General features: G+C 38.7%; 1 protein-coding gene across 2 annotated transcripts in view; it reads left to right on the forward strand.

Annotated features, from left to right (window-relative positions):
* The window catches only part of Fez1 (fasciculation and elongation protein zeta 1), a 45,269-nt gene that overhangs the window by 12,942 nt on the left and 11,671 nt on the right, over positions 1–20,656 (forward strand). Inside the window, exons 3-5 of one of the 2 annotated variants that reach the window (XM_046432826.2) lie at positions 1,008–1,107; positions 17,030–17,116; positions 19,763–19,931. In XM_046432826.2, the coding sequence (XP_046288782.1) occupies positions 1,008–1,107; positions 17,030–17,116; positions 19,763–19,931 (356 nt within the window). The remainder of the gene's footprint in view (positions 1–1,007; positions 1,108–17,029; positions 17,117–19,762; positions 19,932–20,656) is intronic. The other variant, XM_058575266.1, reaches the window with a different exon arrangement.

The raw sequence follows: 20,656 nt of genomic DNA on the forward strand, positions 1-20,656 counted from the left end.
GTATTTTGCACTGACCCTTTCAGCATTTGTTACAACATAAATTTGATCCATATGTATACATTTTAAGTGGCTATTTTTATTAGATTAGTATATCTAAAAATTATATGTCTTCTTTTATCTTGGTTTTGCAAGTATCACTCATGTTTGACAGGTACAGGCACCTGCAGGGGATATTGCATACAACCCTCATGTATCATCATCTAATATTAACTCAAGTAATGCTGGTTTCCATGGGTTACTTTATTAGAAGCTTGGTTTATTAATTTATATTAATCTTTTGGTGTCAATTAATTAATGAATATGTGATATGTGAGTGTGACTTCAGAGTTTTCCCCCAAAAGACCTTCATCTTTACCCACCCAAACTAATTGTGTAGACAGAAGTGTGTTTATTCGTTCCTTTCTTATGTTTACCTTAGAATATCCATGATCTACACTTAGCCTCTACATTACAAGAGGGCAGGATCGTGGCTTCTGTGGGCTCCCTAAAACATTTTGGATAATAAGTGAGAATTCTCAATATTGGCATTATCCCCTTACCTATGTTAGATGTCAGAGTTAATTCATGATTATGTAGATTGCAGGTCTTCGAAATTGAAATATCTATAAACTAGATGATAAACCTAACTTTAATGAGATTCAGCTAAAAAAAATCTGTAACCATCCCCCCCCCATTATCGGCCCACCCCCCCACTGCCTCCATTGTCCATAGGAAAGGAACACAGGAACTTCCTTGGGTCAGAGAATAAGCTCTTTGGTTCGGGTGCAGATTAATTTGCAAGGCAAGAAACTAACACCTTTCAGCCAGGCTCCATGCTCTGGGCTCCCTCTCCCGTAGACGTGCCTATAATTCTGTTTTCCAGCTGCTCTCTCCCTGCTTGCTGGAAGGCAGATGATCTCAGCCTGGCACACACAGCAACCTCTCTCCTGCCCTGGCCTGGCTCTTCCTTCCTCCAGGCAGGGCCATGCCACAGATGTGTGCTAATGAGAGCTTCTCTTTGTTTACAGGGTTTGGGATGCTCTGACAGACAATTATATCCCTTCACTCTCAGAAGACTGGAGGGACCCAAACATCGAGGCTCTGAATGGCAACAGCTCTGACACTGAGGTACCTCTTTGGGGCCCTCTATTTAGCAGGGCTTGGGAAGATGTGGAACTCAGAAAAACATCCAGCAACTCAACAATCTTCGGCAGTAATAATAGCTCAAAATCATTACTGGAAGGCTGGGGTTGTAGCGCAGTGGTGGGGTGCTTGCCTAACACATGTGAGGCCCTGGGTTTGATCCTCAGCAACACATAAAAACAAATAAATAAACAGACAATATTACTGTATGCATATATGTGACTACCTGACCAATATGATTCTGTAACGTGTACACTCAGAAAAATGATAAATTATATCCCATTTTGGTATGACATATCAAAGTGCATAAATGCATTCTACTGTCATCTATAACTAATTAAAACAAATTTAAAAATTAAAATAAATAAATAAATAGAATTTTTAAAAAAGGTAGTGTGTCTACCCACAACTAAAATTTTCATTTGAAAAAATCATTTCTGAGAAAGTAGTGTCATCAGATTCAATGGGTCTGACCAGGTGTGGAGAGGGATTAAAAAAATAAGATAAGGGGACATCCAGTGTAACCGAGGTGATTAAATGGTTATATATGAAAAACGTAAGTGCAGGTAACATCTATTTGTTTATTTATTTAGAGGGCTGGGGATTGAACACAGAGCCTCATACATACTATACAAGAGTTCTAGCACTGTGCTACATCCCCAACCCAGGATTCATTATGAAACTCAACCAAGGGGACAATTAATTGTGTGTCGGGACCAGAGTCATACTCTGTGGTTCCTGATGCCAAGCAACTAAGTAACCTAATGGTTTGGAATAAATAGAGGACTCTCACTCCCAGTTGATTTGCATGGGTTATGGGGAGTGACCTTTCAGAAGATCCAATTGCCCCTCCTGGCTAAATCTATATATAAGATGAACGGTTTTAGTAACCAGAATATTTTGGACTGACTGACTTACGAAAAACAGTTATTTATTCCCCACAATTCTGGACACTGGAAGTCCAAGACGAAGACACAGGCAGATTCAGAGTCTAGTGAGGGCCATGTTCTTGGTTCATAGATGGCATCTTCTTACTATGTCTTCGCATGGAAGAAAGGACAAATGAGCCACACTGAGCCTATTTTATAAGGGCACTAACCCCATTCATGAGGTTCTATTCACATGACCTAATCACTTCCCAAAGGCCCTACCATCATTATTTTTTATTTTGCAATGAGGTCTCACCTAATCTACATCAATTTGGAGGTTAGGATTTTGACTTAAGTTTTTTTTTTTTTAAATTCAGCCCATCACAATAGATAAAATAATTTAATGGCACAATCCATGTTAAAAGCCAATTTCCACCTTGCCTGGTTTTCTAGTTTCAGTTGTGAAGGAAATTTGTCAGGAAGTTCTGGCATAGCCGAGTGGACTCAGCAAATCATAAATGGAGGTGGATCTAATCTTCCTAGGTATTCCAGAACTGATTCCAAGTAAAAGAGCAGGAAGCAGATTCCCTTTACTGGGCAATATATGTGCAAATTATTGCTCAGAATAGCATAGCAAAGAGATCAGGTTTTGGCTGACTTGTTGAAAAGGTGCCTGTGTATCATTTTAAAGTCTTCTTTAAGTACTCAGAACCTCAAGGATTCATTGACTGGGGCAGGTAAGATGGTGACTTTGCTAAAAGCCTACTCCACACAAGCACAGGAGGCCACATCATAGGTTCTGTTTTGAATTCTTGCCTGCTCATTTTCTCTTGCAATGCCTATATGGGTAGTGCTGAGTTCTTACCCAGAATGCAAAGGAAAAGGAGGCAATAGTGGAATAAATCTAGTTACTGAAATTAAATCAGTTCTTTCAGGGTGCAAAAGGCAGATTTTGTTTTGTTATCTTTTTGGCCACCTTTCCAATTCGTTTTGCAGATTAAGCCAAAAGATGTATAAGATAATCTGTCCTTCTGAAGGACTCTAATTTATCCTCATTTGCAGATTTCCCTCAAGAGAGCTAATATTTCAGGATGAATTGAGGGACCCTGGGAAGGATGATCTTGAGCTCTGCTTTGTGGAGTTCCTCTATCCAACCCCTGGGAAAAAAGACAGGGTAGCAAAAGAGGGTGGAGGAAGGGTGTTTTATTTCATCCTCCTTTATTATCTAGATTAATTACAGTAGAAGCTCTTTAACTGACCTCAGTTTAAATGACTCACTAGGTTAACCCGTGCTCTGAATTCCTTCTGCAAAATGTACCAACCAAACATGCCAGCGCACACAGCTGGGAGGCTTCTCTGGAGCGAGCCCTCATACCTTCCACTTGGTACATTTGGCAAGAATGAGTTGTATGCTCCCCAGCCTGTTCGTAGCTTGCCTTTGTGACTACAAGGAAGTAATTTAGTTAAATATTATAATACTGTTGAATTGAAACTACAAGATCAGTCATTTTTGCTTTGTTAAAACTCAGAGGGTGAGAGATGTACATATTTTAAGAATGAAAGGATACTTTTTAAATGATGTAAGTATGAGCCCCTTGCCTTGTCATTCCTTACTCTGTAGTGGTGATCAATTTCATTTCTTTTAGCTGTTTTTTGTTTGTTTGTTTCCTTTTTCTTTTTTGCACAGAGATTCAATTTTTTCTCCCCCTCCTTTTCCTCTCTCTCTCCATCTTTCCTTTCTTTTTCCTGTCAGTACTGGAGATTGAACCCAGAGGTGCCCTACTATTAAAATATAAATGCTATGTAAATTATAGTGTACAGTATTGTTTAGGGGATAATGACAAGAAAAAAATATCTGTACATGTTTAATCTAGATGCAATTTTTTAAAAACTTTTTTTGGATCTGTGGTTGGTTAAATTTTGAAACAGGAAGTCATGGGAAAATCTGGGCAGTTGTATTTTACAGGTCCTAGAAACATAAGGCAGGGCATGCCACATGGGGCCACCTAGGGAAGTACCCACATCAGTCCAGAGGGAGAAGGGGCCAAGGGAGAGCCACCACCTTTAGGGGAATTTTCTTGGGAAGGTGTGAAAAGTTTAGGATTGGATAGTTTGAATAATTTTAGTGGATGTTATACTATAGGGGCGGCCCTGAGTCGCCTGGTACCTGGTCTGGGGTGACTATTGGTGGAAGAATTTTGCTTCTTGGGATGTACTGGCCAGATAGAGGAGATGTGGGTTTACATTGGCTAGTTTTCATATCGATCTACCCTGGCTAGTTTGCATATTGAAGCCACAATCTCAGCGGAAATCTCTAAGAATTGAATAGCCTCTGGAGGGACAATTTCTCCCCACCAGAAATGTTTCTAAAACGTCAAAGCACAATATGCAGAAAATACAAACATAAACAATAACAATACAGTGATTTTAAAATCAGACATTCTATCCATTCAGTATTTTCCTGGAAAATGTCCCTGCCTTGTGCCCTCTATATTCCTGCTACAAAGTGATGCCCACTAGGTCAGTTGCACAGCTATTGCCCTGGAAATTTCTATCACCATCATTCTGGAGATTCTTCTTGCTCTTCTCTCCTGTCCTTCAGTGACCACAGTTCTACCTTTCCCGTATAGTCCCTATTTCGATGGAGGGGAGGAGAAACTATATTCTTTTTTTTTTCAGTTGTAGATGGACACAATACTTTTATTTATTTATCTTTATGTGGTGCTGAGGATCGAACCCAGGGCCTCACACGTGCTAGGCAAGCGCTCTACCACTGTGCCTCAATCCCAGCCCGAGAAATTATATACTTAAGGAAGGAATGAAAAGAAATGTTTTAGAATATACAAAAACATCTTTATTTACCTGACCTGTTATATATTTGAGTGACTGTTGTATTTGGTAGATAATTTACCCAAAATTCTGAAGGCATTGTTCTAGCTTTCAGTTGCTGATGAAAAGCCCCAAATCCACTATTTCTAGTCTTTCTAGAAGCTTCTAATGTTTTCATTTTTTGTTGTTGTTGTTGTTCTGGGTTTTGAACTCAGAGGCACTCGACCACTGAGCCACATCCCCAGCCCTATTTTGGATTTTATTTAGATACAGGGTCTCACTGAGTTGTTTAGTACCTTGCTATTGCTGAGGCTGGCTTTGAACCCATGATTCTTCTGTCTCAGCCTCCCAAGCCGCTGGGATTACAGGCATGCGCCACTGTGCCTGGCTTTCTTATTTGAAATTTTACAATAATGTGCCATAGAGTGAGGATTTTTTTTTCATTATCCATTGTATTATGTTCAACGTGGAAGCTCATGACTTTTAAATTCTGGCATGTTTCCTTGTGTTATTTTTCTGAAGGTTAATTATTTCTATCTTCTGCCTCTATTTAAATGAGTATACAGTTCTCCTTTATCATGTTAATGTAATGAATTACACAAATTAATTTTTGAATATTGAATCAACCTCACATTCTTGAGATAAGCCCAACTTGGACATGATGTAATGTCTTTTTATTTTTTAATTTTCTTTTTTTTCTGTACCTTTGTTGAAGGATAATTGGTATAAAAATGCTGCACTAAGTTTAATATATATGTACATTTGTGATACCATGTCTACAATCAAGATATTGAACATATTCACCATCCTTCCTTCTCACCCCCAATTTTCAGGCTTATCTACTTTCTGTTGCTAAAGAGTGGCAGAATTTTCTAGAATTGTGTATACCTGGAAGCATGCAGTATGTACTTTAGGGGGGCTTTTTAAACTCAATGTGATTAGTTAGTTAGTTAATTAATTAATTAATTTCACAGTGCTGGGGATTAAACCCAGGGCTTTGCTCATGCTAGACAATCATTCTACCACTGGGTTACATCCCCAGCCCAATATAATTACTTAGATATTCATTATATAATGGCATATATCAAGAGTTCACTCTTTTTTATTGCTATGTATTATTCTTTTGTATGGATATACCACAATTTGCTTCTTCAGTCAACCATAGAGAAACACTGGGTTGTTTCTATTTTTTGAATAGCAAATAAAGCTGCTGTGAACATTCTCATCTAAGTCATTGTTAGGATATATGCTTTCATTTCTCTTGAATAGAAACCTAAGGATGAAAGACTGAGTCATGTGATCCATCTATCTATCTTTCACGTTTTAAACTGTTTTCTAGTTTGTTTGAGAGTTCTAGTTATTCCACATTTTAACCAACACTTCCTATGGAAATTTTTAAAAATTTAAACATTCTAGTGAATGTATATTTTGTGTGTGTGTGTGTTTTGTTTTTTGGTACCAGGGATCGAACTCAGGGGCACTCAACCACTGAGCCACATCCCCAGCCCTATTTTGTATTTTATTTAGATACAGGGTCTCACTGAGTTGCTTAGCACCTCAGTTTTGCTGAGGCCGGCTTTGAACTCATGATCCTCCTGTCTCAGCCTCCTGAGCTGATGGGATTACAGTCATGCACCACCATGCCCAGCTAATTATATTTTATTTTGATTTTAATTTGCATTTCTCTTCTCATACAGGATGTTCAGTATCTTTTCAAGTGATTATTTATTAACTACATGTCTTTCATAAAGTATCTGTTCATCATCTGCCTATTTTTTTAGTGGATTGTTTGGGTATTAATTATTGAGTTGTAATTGTTCCTTATATATTCTAGCTATAAATCCTTTGTGAGGATTTATATCATCATCCTCACCATCACCATAGTAATGTTGTTATTATTTTGGTGGTGCTGGGGATTGGTCTCAGGGCCTCATGCGTGCTGCATATGTGCTCTGTCACAGTCTTAATCTCTAAACATCTTTTGAAGAACAAACATTTTTTAAGTGATGATATCAAGCTTATTGCTAGTTTCCTTTTTATAGTTTGAACTTTAAAAAATATATATTGTCTAGTTGTCAATGGATCTTTGTTTACTTATATGTGGTGCTGAGAATCAAACCCAGTGCCTCACACATGCTAGGCAAGTGCTCTACCACTGCGCCACAATCCCAGCCCTGAACTTTTTATATTTAAGAAATCTTTGTTAAATCTTCGTATAGAAATGCTGCCATTTTAGCTCTTATGTTTATGATTTATTTCAAATTAGTTTATCTATGTGTTGTGAAGTAAGGGTCAAGGTTCATTTTTTTGCATACAACTATTCAACTTTTCCAATACCATTTACTAAAATATTATCCCTTCCCCATTAGATTGTTTTGGCCCCTTTGTTGAAAATCAATCTATCAGTTATGTATGGATCTATATCTGGATTCTACATTGTATTCCATTGATATATACATATATGTATATAGATAAATATATAACATATGCCAATACAATATTGTATTGTTGAATGCAGCTTTATAAGAAGTCTTGAAGCTAAGTCATATAAGTTCTCTAACTTTAGGCCTTTTTTCTTCCCCCAAAGTTGTTTTGATTATTTTAGGTCTTTTTCATTTCCATATAATGAATTTCTATTTAAAAAGCTTGCCTAAGGGCTGGGGCTCTAGCTCAGTAGTGTACTGCATTTGCATAGCAAGCTCAAGACCATGGATTCAATTCCTAGTGTGCGCACACATGCGTGCTGCACACACACACCTCAATAAAAACAAGCAAACAAGCAAGGGTTGTGTGCTGGCCATAGTGGTGTCCACCTGGGATTCTAGAAACTCAGGAGGCTGAGGCAAGGGGATCAAAAATTGGAAGCCAGTCTGGGCAACTTAGGAGACCTTTTCTTAAAATAAAAATGTGTATAGATGTAGCTCACTGGTAGAGTACCCTGGGTTTCTTTTCCAGAAAAACTTACTGGAAATTTGACTGTGGTCATGTTGAATCTATAGATTAATTTATATGTGTAGATCAATTAATTAAGTTAATATATTGAATGACATTAATTAATTTTCAAATATTCAGCCAACAGTTCATTTTTTAGATAAACCCCACATTATATAAGAAAGATATTTTATCTTTCTTATATAATGTGGAATTTGATTTATTAATATTTTACTAAGGGTTTTTTGCATCTATGTTCTTTTTTATAAATTTCTTTTGTTCTAATGTCATAAAATGAGTTGGAAAGGGTTTTCTCTGTTATCTGAAAGAGTTTGTGTTAGATTGGTATTATTTCTTCCTTTAACATTGGATAGACTATACCCAGTGAAACCATTTGGGCCTGGGTTTTCTGTAAAAAGGTTTTTGATTGCAAATTTAATTTCTTTAATAGGTATAGATTAGATTCAGATTTTATGTTTTTTCCTTAAGCCAATCTTGTTTTAAAATTTTTTTTTGTAGTGTAGATGGACAGAATGCTTTTTTTTTATTTGTTTATTTTTATGTGGTGCTGAGGATCGAACCCAGTGCCTCACACATGCTAGGCAAACACTCTGCCACTGAGCTACAACCCCAGCCCAAGCCAATCTTGATAAGTTAGTTTTTCAAGGAATTCATCTATTTAATCTAAGTCATTGAAGGTATTGGCCATAAATTTGTTTATAATTTTTATGCATGTAAGTGCATTAGTGATATTCCCTTTTTTATTCATGATATTATTAATTCATGTCTTCTCTCCCCACCCTGCTTCTGCTTTCCTTCCTTCTCTCTTGTCAGATTGTCTATGGGAACTATTTTGGGTTTCTTTGATTTTTTTCTATTATTTGTTCATTTTCTAGTTTGTCAATTTCTTCCCTTAATTATTTCCTTCCTTTTACTTAGTATGGGTTTATTTTTCCTTCATTAAAAAAAAAATTGTTTTAGCTTCTTAAGGTGGATGCTTTGATCATATGAAGCATTTGTTTTAAATAACAAACATATGAAAGCTATAAAATTTCCTCTTAGCACTGTTTTGGCTGAATTGTGAAGGGGCGTTTTTTCATCATCATTCAAGTAGCAAAATTTCTAATTTTCTCTTATGATGTCTTCTTTGACACACTTAGAAGTATGTTGCTCAATTTCAAAGTGGGGACTTTTTACAGCTGCCATCTGTTTTATTGCTGATTTTAAATTTAATTTTGTCAGGGAATATATTCTGTATGATTTAAGTCTTTAAAATACATTCATACTGATTTATGGTTTCACATATTGTGCATCTTAGTATATTATTATATGCCATTGAAAATAATATGCAACTGTAGGTTGCAATGTTCTGTACATGTCACCGAGGTTAAGTTGGTTGATAGTATTATTGAATTCTTCTATATCCCAACTAGATTTTTTTTATCAGTTTTTTCAATCAGTACCCAAGAGAGGAATATTAAAATCTCCAATGATTATTATGGATTTGTCTCTATTTCTTCTGTCCTCTTATTTTTTGTTGTATATATTTTGAAGCTCTGTTATTGGGTACATACACTGTTACAATTGTTATGGCTCCATCATGAATTGATTATTTTATCATTGGGAAATGTCTCTTCTTTATCTCTGCTAATACTCCTCTTAAAAGATACTTTTGCTAATATGAATTTAGTGACCCCAGCTTTCCAATTTTTTTTTTTTTGGTACCGGGGATTGAACCCAGAGGTGTTTAACCACTGAGGCACATCCCCAGCTCTTTTTTTTTTTATATTTTATTTAGAGACAGGATCTCACTGAGTTGCTTAGGTCCTTGATAAGTTGCTAAAGCTGGCTCTGAACTTGTGATCTCCCTGCCTCAGGCTCCTGAACCGCTGGGATTACAGGCATGTGTCACCATACCCAGCTGTGACTCCAGCTTTCTTATGCATCATTTATAAGACATAATATATATTTTTTCCAATCCTTTTATTTCCCACCTATCTTTTTCTTTATATTTAAAGAGTGTCTTTTGCAGAAACACATAGTTTGGTTTTGCTGTTATATGTAGTCTGACAATATATGCGTTTGGGGGGTGGATTAGTTCATTTGCATAGTGTTTGGTTCCTTAACATTTAATATAATATTGGTAATTTGTGTTAAGGTGTACAATCTTGTACTTTTATTTATCTGCTTTTTGTTGTTGTTCCTCTGATCCACCTTCTCTCCTTTATTTTGGGTTAATCTAATATTCTTTGGCATTCTATTTTGTGTTTTATATAGATTTTGACCTGTACCTCTTTGTATTTTTTTAGTGGTTTCTCTGGGGATCACATTATACATTATTAAGTTACCATAGTATTTTTATAGTTAGTCCTGTTCACATAAAATATAAAGCTTGCAACAGAGTAAGTCTATTCCCTCCATCTTTTATGTTGTTATCATATATTTTATTTTCAATTTGTGTTACAAACTGCAGAACACAAAGTTATTTTATCTTCAGACAGGTGTCTTTTAAAGAAATTGAGAAAAGGAAAAAAAATTTAAATTTGTCCCTATATTTACCATTTTTGATGTCCTTTAATTCCTTTCTGTAGATCCAATTTCCATCATTTTGGCCCCCCAAAAACCTTTTACAGGCTATTTTGTAGCGTAGGGCCACAGGTGACAGATTCTTTCAGCTTTCATTTATTCCATGTTGTTCCCTTCTTTCAAGAACCACACAGGCTTGCACTGCCTGTATCCAGTGCCTGGAAACAATTGACTCATAGATTTTTGTCCAGATGCGTAGTTGTTACTTGGAAATGGCTTAAAGAGGCCATCTCGGGTCTAGGGCTACAGCTCAGTGGTAGAGCACATCTGAGCAGGCACAAGCCCTGGTTTTAATTCCCAACATTGAATGGGGGAAAAAAGGAGCTCATCTCTTCTGGTTTTCTGGAACTCTTTTATTCAATTGTTGGGCTTTTTGAACTGATCTTCTGAAATTTTCCCCTCCCATTTTCTATCTACTTATTTCATTTTACTCAACGAGGGGACTTCTCAACCTTCAACTTTATTTAAAAATGCAAATATTGTGATCATACTTCTAATTTATACCACCTCCTTCTGGTTTTTTAATGAATTCTTATAAACAGCTCATGTTCAAGGACACAGTGCTGTCCATTGTCCTTGAGGGCAATCATGATAGTTTTTAAGCAGGGGTTTTGTGTGCCCTCAATATTGCTCTTGATTTCCCCTTTCCACATATTTGCTTTAGTAGCTGCCTTTCATCTTGAGATTTGTTCTCATGTGTCTGGCAATCCTTGGGCATCATTTTGTATTTAAAAGTGAGGCAGTAGGGCTGGGGATGTAGCACAATGGTAGAGCCCATGAGGCTCTGGGTTCAATTCAAAGAAGAAGGAGAAGTAGAGGAAGAAAGGGGGGGAGGAGGAGAAGGAGAAGGAGAAAAACGAGGTCCTAGAAGGCTGAACTCTTTCTGGGGGATTAGGTCTTGTTTCTGCTGGACCACACTATCCTTGAGTGATCCTTAAGGACTTGGTTGTTGTTTTTGGAGGTCTTGAAGGCTGGCATATATCTGTACTCCTGCAGCATCCCCAAAGAGTGTTCCCAGTGTCTTGAGAATAGGCCTGGTTGCCAGCGTCCTGGGAGCCTCCTAGGGAAAAGAGGCAGAGGTCTTTCTGGTTAGTCTGTAGATTGTCATTTAGCCCTTCTGATTTTGATAAGAACCCTCCTCCTACTTTCCAGTTGCCTGGCATCTTGAGTCTCACAAGTTCATCCTGCCCAGAGTGAAGTCTTTTCACATGAGTTGGGAGAAAAGACCTGTGGTCCAACCGTTCCTGATGAAGAATCCCAACAAATCCTCCTCTTTTTAGCCCTGCCTCCCTAGGCCACCTTAGGCCTCAAATCCCCAAGACTTTTAACATCTACTCCCCAACCCCCAATTCCTACCCACAGGTTGAGCCCAGAAGCTCTCTGCATCCCTATCCCTTTTTATATTGTATTTTGAGACAGGGTCTCCCTAAATTGCTCACACTAGCCTCAAATTTATGCTCCTCCTGCTTCAGCCTCCTGAATTGCTGGGATTACAGGTATGTGCCACCCTGTTTGGCCCTTTCAACATCTTTAGTGCAGTCCGATGGCCTTCGAAGCTTCCTCCCACAGGGCATGACTCTCTATCTGCTGGGCCAAGGCTGGTCGGTAGCATCTGTCTTTCTCCAGTTCACTTTGTCCCTGAGGGATAGTCTTTCTTGGTACCTTTATTCTCACTTTAGTAGGATTTAAGGAGGAAGAGGAGAAAACTATGGTTCAATCTTCCATGTACTGTCTTTCTACTACAAAGAAAATGGGAAATCATTTTTAAAATTAAATTATACCTGAGCTCAGTGGTGCATACCTGTAATCCTAGCAGCTCAGGAGGTTGAGGCAGGAGGATCATAAGTTCAAAGCCACCCTCAGCAACTTAGTGAGGCCCTAAGAAATTTAGCAAGACCTTATCTCAAAAAAAAAAAAAAAAAATATATATATATATATATATATATATATATATATATATGAAAGGATTGGGGATGTTGCTCAGTGGTTAAGCACCCTGGGTTCAATCCCCAGGACCTCCCCGCACCCCCCCCCAAAAAAAAGTTGTAATAGTTATAATGTAGATGCTGTAAGAAATATTATGTAGAACTCTGCTCAGCGGTCCATCAGAGAAGCTTGGCTTTATATGGGATATTGGTAAATAAATAAATGTGCATTTATATTTTAGGTCCAAATAATATGCTCGAGCTCTATCTGTATTATTAATATTATTATTTAATGATTACCCACTTTGGATTGGTTCTATGAATAAATTTATTCTGTTCCTGACTGTGATATTAAAATCTTTCTCTTTTTGCAGCGGGGATACCAAGGATTGCACTCAGGGGCACTCGACCACTAAGTCACATCCCCAGCTCTATTTTGTATTTTATTTAGAGACAGGGTCTCACTGAGTTAATTGCTTAGCTCCTTGCCATTCCTGATGCTGGCTTTGAGCTGGCGATCATTGTGCCCTGCCTCCCAAGCTTCTGGGATTACAGGTGTGTGCCATCGCACTGGGTTTAAAAGTCTCTTCTGGTCCTTATAACTTTCAATATCAGGCAGTACTTGTCTAGGGCAAGAGAAAAAGGAAGTTCAGGACAGGAAGTTACATCTTTCTGTTCTCAAGAAGCTAAGTTATTTGTGGAGGTGGGACTGAGTCTAGGCGATCACAGCACTACCCTTCAGTCCTCTCTTTGTCGTTTGTTCTTTAAGTCTTTCAATAAATATTTGTTGGCCACATGCTCTGGAGCATCTTACTGTGGGAATACAGAGCCTTTGACTTAACCCACACAGATGTTTCCTGGTTGTTCACAAGCATAAAAGGGACACAGTTGCCCTTTCCTTGGGTTGGGTACATATTGATGAGTTTCTTTTTTTTTTTTTTTTCTTCTTTTTGTCTGGAGGTTTAAAAAAAAAAAAAAAAGGATTGCTGTTCTCTCAATTTTGTTCAGGGAGGCAACCAACCATGTGAATCAATGGTGGGAAGGAAAAGAAGTAGAAATTCCCTTTTCTGTGAATGGAATCATCTGGAATGCTTTAACAAAAGACATTGATTAACAGTCATAATCAGACAAGAGGACTTCACAGAATTTTAACCTTCACTCAAACTATCACGCAGCAAGATTTAGCACTGTCAGAGTCTGCAATCATTAGCAAGCTTTCAGCTACTGGGTGACAGCTCTGAGGCACATTTACCCAAAGCAGGAGGAAGAAACGGCTTACTGAAAGGGGCAGTCAGACTCCTTTCTGGATCCAGGTCTTCTCAATTCTGGGAGGAAGGAATTTAGAAGGATGATTTTTGTTAGAAAAGTCTAATTCTCTAAACAAGTATCAGGTTTAGCCTGCATGTAGGTTTCTCATTGCTGCACAAGTGGCCAAGGAAACTCTCTGTGGCTCTGTCATATACCAGGAATAGCAGAAGTGCTGTGGTTTTTTCCAAAAGCCTTCCTCTCCCTTGGCCTGTCTGTCCTCCTTCAGCTTCCCACTGTCTGTACAAGATACTGTCATGGTAAGGGAAGGAAGGGCAGGAGTCCGTAAACAGCCCATGGGAAGGGAACAGGACTTGTAGAGAAGTGACAGAAGTTATTGGAGCAGAACAGAGACTAGTAGGATTGAGAGAAAATACTGAAAGCAGTGAGGGTGAATGAGAGGGTCAGAACCAAACACCAGAGGAAGAGAAGCAAAGGCCAGAGGCATGGTGGACATGGTGAAACCCAGGGAGGGGCTAAGAAACAGTCAGATGGAAGAAAGGAGCCAGGGCTTTCATGGGAGTCCTTAGTGTATATGCTTCCTTTCAATTGATGGATTGATTGATTATACTGGTGATATGATTGAACCAAGAGGTGCTTTACCATTGAGCTACATGCTCGGTCCTGGTTTTTTGTTTTGTTTTAATTTGAGGCAGGGTTCTGCTAAGTTACCAAGGGTCCCACTAAATTGCTCAGGTTGGCTTCTAACTTAGGTTCTCCTGCATTAGCCTCCTGAATTGCTGTGATTACAGGTGTGCACCTGATTTCTTTTTTGTGGAGGTGGGGTGGGTACCAGGGGCACTCAACCACTGAGTGACATCCCCAGCCCTATTTTGTGTTTTATTTAGAGACAGGGTCTCACTGAGTTGCTTAGCACCTCACTATTGCTGAGGCTGGCTTTCAACTCATGATCCTCCTGCCTTAGCCTCCCAAGCTGCTGGGCTAACTCCTTTTAATTAATTTTTTAGTGAGAGATGTCTGAGAGCTGAGGAAAATAAATGGTGGGTTGGGCTCTTACAATAGTAGGAACTCATAGTAGCTTTCATAATTTCTTTACCTTATTCTGATAATTCAGACCTGTAAGCATTGTCTTGAGAGGTGGATGGGAGAGAAAGCTCTAGGACTCTGTCAGTCAGGCCACAGCCCAAGGTCATTAGTATTTCCACAGCCGGCAGGAATTCTCCCAAAAACTTCCTTCCTGGGGTGGGGGTGGGGGGAGCTGGGGTTGTGGTTCAGTGGTAGAGCACTTGCCTAGCATCAGCACCACATAAAAATAAAATAAAGGTATTGTGTCCAACTAAAAAATAAATATATTTATATATATATTTAAAATTTTTGCTTTACATTTTACATTCTTTTTTCTTTCTTTTTTTTTTTGTGTGTGTAGATGGACACTACACAATGCCTTTATATTTATGTGGTGCTGAGGATCGAACCCGGGTCCCGCCCGTGCTAGCCGAGCACTCTACCGCTGAGCCACAATCCCAGCCCTAAAAAATAAATATTAAAAAAAACAAAACTTCCTTCCCTGCCTTGAACCCCAGTGGTTTTGGTGGTGGTGGTATGGTGAAGGGTGACTGGGACCTTGAGAAGGGAGATGGAGTTGTTGAGAGGTACAATATTAAGTCAGTGGCATAAACCCACTAAAATTGGCCACACTTCAGAAAATGTAAACATCAATATTTTATAGACTTAATTCCAATCCCTCACCTTCAAATTCCGGTTATAGACTAACAGTCATTGTTAGGAACTTATTTTAAAAATACCCCAAGCAAAAAACAAAAAAAGCTCCATTTCCCAGTAAGAGCCTAACTTTTACCCCAGGACCGTCCGCCCCTCAGAAAGTTCTGCCATATGAGTGTAGTTGTGAACAAAGTGTAGCTCCAGGAGTTTTGTTCTGCCTAGCGGGAAACTGTGGAAACCAAGCAGCTACCACAGGAGGTAGACTTGGCAGAGACCTGAGCATATGGGTTCAACAGCAGAAATAGATGTTACCATCTGGCACACCAGCCCCTCAAATGATTCCATTACCTCCTTGTCCTACCCCTTTTCCAGGTTGAGCACAGATGGCATTACTTATTTATTTTATTTATTTATTTTTTTTGTTAATAACATCGTCCTGGTTTTAAGCAAACAGAGAAGTTGATGTGCGTTCTTAGGGGTATCTGCCAAGGCAGAACTCAGAGAGGAGGAGAGAAGTTTCTTAGGATAGACCACCTTGGATCTGACTGCTGGGATTGGAACTGGGGTGTTTCGTGTTAGAACAGGAAGAATTAATTCCCCAAGGAAGGGCCAACCAACAGGTCAGCTCTTGGAGAGAAGGAAGATTGGTTTCCAGGATGAGAGGTGGTCTGCAGAGGGATTTCCTGAAAACAGTACTTGCTATCCCCAGTATGACTTTGGAACCAGACTTCTGAAAGGAGTGGTTGGGTGGTTAGGTGATTCACTTTGTGCAAGAGTTGAACTGATACGATATGATATGAGTTTACTGATAAGTTTACTGATAAGAGTTTACTGACTGATATGGTCAGTAAAGCCAGCTATACTATGAATATCTCATTGAAGAACATCTAGAATCGTGATAATTGTGAACCTTTAGAATTTACGTAGGATCATAGAATTTTGGACACACAGGGTAATTGGCTACATGGGTGTCTCCTTTTAATATTTTGTTTTTCTTGTAGTTTATCCTCCAGTCCATGTGGTCAGGTATGGTATGTGGTTTGTCCCATGTTGATTTCATCATATGCTTAACTAGCTAAGACACCACACCTGGATTCCAAAAACAGGATGACATTTCATCAGATTCTAAAATCCATGCCTATTGGGCTGGAACAACCCCTTAAAATATCTAAAAAAAGAAAAAAATCTAGAAACACACCTCCAATTGACACTCCTTAATAAAGCAAGTGTGTCTTTGCTATGAGAGTTGGCTATAGGGTCACTCACCTTGAGAAGGTTTCTGGCTTATCCAGAATGACCTGCCTGTGGTTAAACAATGGAACTGGTCTCATGAGTCAGAATGGTGCTGGCGTTCCAGCCCTGTTGTCTTTTTCTGGTCAAGCTGGACTCAGCCATGTCTGCTGTATAGAATTGGATGAAACTCAGGACCGCTCTCCAGCTTCTTTCTTTCTTTCTTTGAACCAGGGATTGAACTCAGGGGCCCTTGACCACCGAGCCACATACCCAGCCCCATTTTGTATTTTATTTAGAGACAGGGTCTCGCTGAGTTGCTTAGCACCTCACTTTTGGCTGAGGCTGGCTTTGAACTTTCGATTCTCCTGTCTCAGCCTCCAGAGCCACTGGGATTACAGGCATGTTATGCCGCGCCTGGCTCCCAGCTTCCTTCTTTAGATGGTGGGTGGCTGGAGTGGCCCTTTAGAATCATCCATTTTAGAGACCAGAGGGAATCCTAGTCCTGCTGATGGTCAATCAGAATCCCATGTTCCTCCCCTCCTCCAGATTCATGAGAAGGAAGAGGAAGAGTTCAATGAGAAGAGTGAAAATGATTCTGGTATCAACGAGGAGCCTCTACTCACAGCAGATCAGGTATGATCATCTCTGTAGATTTTTGGAAACTTTCATTCCTTTGATAAAGAAAAAGTTTAAGAGTGGGCATGGTGTAATCCATGCCCCTGTAATCCCAATGACTCAGAAGGCTGAGGCAGGAAGATCACAAGTTCCAGGCCACCTTTAGCAATTTAGTAAGATCCTGTCTCAAAATCAAAGAGCTAGGGATTTAGCTCAGTGGTAAAGCCTTTCTGAGTTCAATCCCCAGTTTGGGAGGGTGGGGGGAGGAAAAGAAAACAGATCCAAGATAAAGATATATGGTCTTGTGATGACTGTGTTGGTATCTCAGTGTATCTTTGATAAGGGATTTAATTTCTCTTTACCCACCTATAGTAAATGTGAACATAAATCCTAGCACTTCGGTTGCTTAGGGTCAGGTTTTAATGACAGCTAGAGACAGGCCTGGTGTTTACAGGTTTCACCTGCTGCTAAGCCTCTTCCTGAAAATTCCTTGTACTTGAAGTCAGGGCACTGACAGGAGGTTCTTAAATATCTGTTCTTCCAAAAAGAGAAGTGACAGATGAAACTTCTGAATGATGGATATTTTCTCACATTTCATAAAACACTGAAAAATTTGAGCCTTCCAAAAGGAGTCTTAGAGACACTTCTGTCTTTGTGAAAAAAAAAAAAAGACATAGTGTTCACATTTGGTTGGGTTGATTTATTTTAGTTTTAGTGATTTATTACTTTGAGAAGACAATGTTGAGTTTCTGGCTTCCTTATTCAACTTTTTTATCAACAAATATCCATGAGTGCTTATTTTGAGTTAGACATCATGAAAGTTTCTACAGAGTCATTCTTAAAAAATGTTCCACTAGGAGCCATCAGTGCTAGAAAGTTCCATTTATTTATTTATTTATGGTACTGGGGATTGAACCCAGGGGTGCTTAACCACTGAACAACACCCCCAACCCTTTTTATTTTTTATTTTGAAACAGGGCCTCACTAAATTGCTGAGACTGGCTTTGAGCTCATGATCCTCCTAACTCAGCCTTCTGAGTCACTGGGATTACAGGTGTGCGATGCCACACCCGGCTAGAGAGTTCCTTTTATTAGAGGTGTTTCTTCATATCTGTGATAAAAAGGTAGAATTTGGTTTCTAAGTTATTTCATTTTATTTTTAATATATTTATAAACATTTAAATACATTTTCAAGTTTCAATTTTTACCTTTAAAAAAATAAAATAAATTTTAAAGATGAAAAATATAAAATAACAAGGAATAGAAAAGTAAAGGAAACCAGATTAAAACAAACAAACAAAATGGGCTAACAGTTATTCTGTGACTTGTAGAAAGGAATATGGATTGGAAGATAATTACTCTTAGATAAACTCAGCCATAACTCTTAAAGGAGATCTATGTCATTGGGTCACATTGTATAAAATGGATTTTAGTAGTCAAAGAATAAATATGACCTAAATTCTTAAGTGGAGTTAAAAAGATATGTTAATAAAAATAGGAATTATTCTAAAGGATATGTTAAAAAGATATGTTAATAAAAATAGGAATTATTCTAAAGGAATACATCAGGGACAGATGACTAAATGACTACTGTTGCTAGGTGGGTGCAGTGGTGCATACCTGTAATTCCAATGGCTTGGGAAGTCGAGACAAGAAGATCACAAGTTCAAAGCCAGCCTCAGCAATTATCGAGACCCTAAGCAAGTTGAGAGACCCTGTCTCAAAATAAAAAATAAAAAAGGCTGGAAATGTGGCTCTGTGGTAAAGCACCCCTAGGTTTAATCCCTGGTACCAAAGTAAATAAATAAATGTACCGTTGTTACCAAACTTACCCGCAGACTTGCTTTTGGAAGTAAACTTTGATTAATATTTTCTTTAAAATTTTATGGTTGCCGAGGATCAAATCGAGGGCCTTGTGCATGCTAAGCAATCCCTCCATTACTGAGCTATATCCCTACCCACTGTATGTGCAAACAATTACTGTGCACAGCAGTTCACCCTAATTCCTTTTGGCAGGAATCTAATTTTACCCTCCACTTGTAGGAGCTGTACACCCTCAATAGTTAAGGTTAGAGCTGAAATTCTTATCTATTTCCTGCTCTCCAGACTTGAGCTATCCTCTGATTGTGTTCCTGTCTTCATCCTTATCTGTTACTGGGGAGCTTCAGTTCCTGTCTAGATGAATTCTAGACAAATAGCTGTTTTCCTCCCTACTTTGAGTTGTTCTGGAAATGCTTTGTTTGTTTATTTTTTCACTTGCAAGTAATGTGACAATTAATGGACTGAGTTTTAGTGTTAAGGTTAGACAGATAAAATATTTTCCCACTTCAAAATAAAATGCTCAGGAAATTGAAATAAACATTCCTTTCCAAGCAGCTGTGCTTCATTTCCTGAAAGAGTAGTTTATTTCCAATAAAGCATTCATCTAAATGGAGCTCTTGGAAGAGGTTTTGCATGAAAGAGGTGCTTACCATTACAGAAAGAGTGTGTGTAAGACTTTGGTTGAGTCTATTTTTATTATTATTCAATATTTATTAAGAAAGGATAATGCTTCAGGAATTTTACAGACAGCAAATTAGAGACATCCTAAACTGATCAAAATCCAATCCAGAATGCTCCCTCATCAGAGAACAGAGCTTGCATTCTCTTGTGTACCTTTCTCAGGTAATTGAGGAGATTGAGGAAATGATGCAGAACTCACCGGACCCTGAGGAGGAAGAGGAAGCTCTGGAAGAAGAGGACGGAGGAGAAACCTCATCCCAGGCAGACTCCGTCCTCCTGCAGGAGATGCAGGCCTTGACACAGACCTTCAACAACAACTGGTCCTATGAAGGTGAGGGCCCTAGGGTGGGGCTTCCCAAGGATGCATCACCTAAGCCGTGCCAGGCACTGTTCACACACAGTTATTAGAACTTAGGTCACCATCCTAGAGCAAAGGTGTACAATCCAGGAGGTAGGCAACCTCCTTCCTACTCCACATCAGGAGAGAGGTTTGCATTTTGCAAACGAAATGGCAGTACAGCAAAATTTAAATGATAAAGCTAACCGAAGAGCAAGACTAAAGCAGTCTAAGTGGGAAAAATCTAAACCACTATCCAAATCCAAGAGATGATGCTACCATAAAATCAATGAAACAAACAAATAGGAATAATAATAGCTCATAATTTTTGTAGTGCTTTCTATGTGCTGGACCTTAATCTAAACTGGGTCTTTGAGAAATTCAATGATTTGTCCAAGGTTACTGTTGGGGTAATAAAATTAAAAACAAAATCTACATGCCACCCAGAAAAAACTCTCCACAAACATAGAAGAGAAAGAAAGTTTTATTATCGAGTAAGCATTAAACAAAAATGGGATGTGCACTACAGGCAACCTGCTAAAGGGATAGCAAGATAGAAGGAAATCCCACTTTTGGCTGTAGCTAAGTGGATGGAACCCATTACATTAAGTAGGTTTTGCAATTTGGAGTCAGGTGGTGAGTTAGGCCCCTCTGCTTCCAGAACAGTGGGAGATTAAGTCTTTATCTTCCTTGATGATTGCATTTCAAAGCAGTGGCTC

This window comes from Marmota monax, unplaced genomic scaffold (genome assembly GCF_021218885.2).
Source record: "Marmota monax isolate L192 unplaced genomic scaffold, Marmota_monax_Labrador192_F-V1.1 WCK01_AAM20220418_F8-fsc00062, whole genome shotgun sequence".
In the NCBI taxonomy this organism is placed as follows: Eukaryota; Metazoa; Chordata; class Mammalia; order Rodentia; family Sciuridae; genus Marmota; species Marmota monax.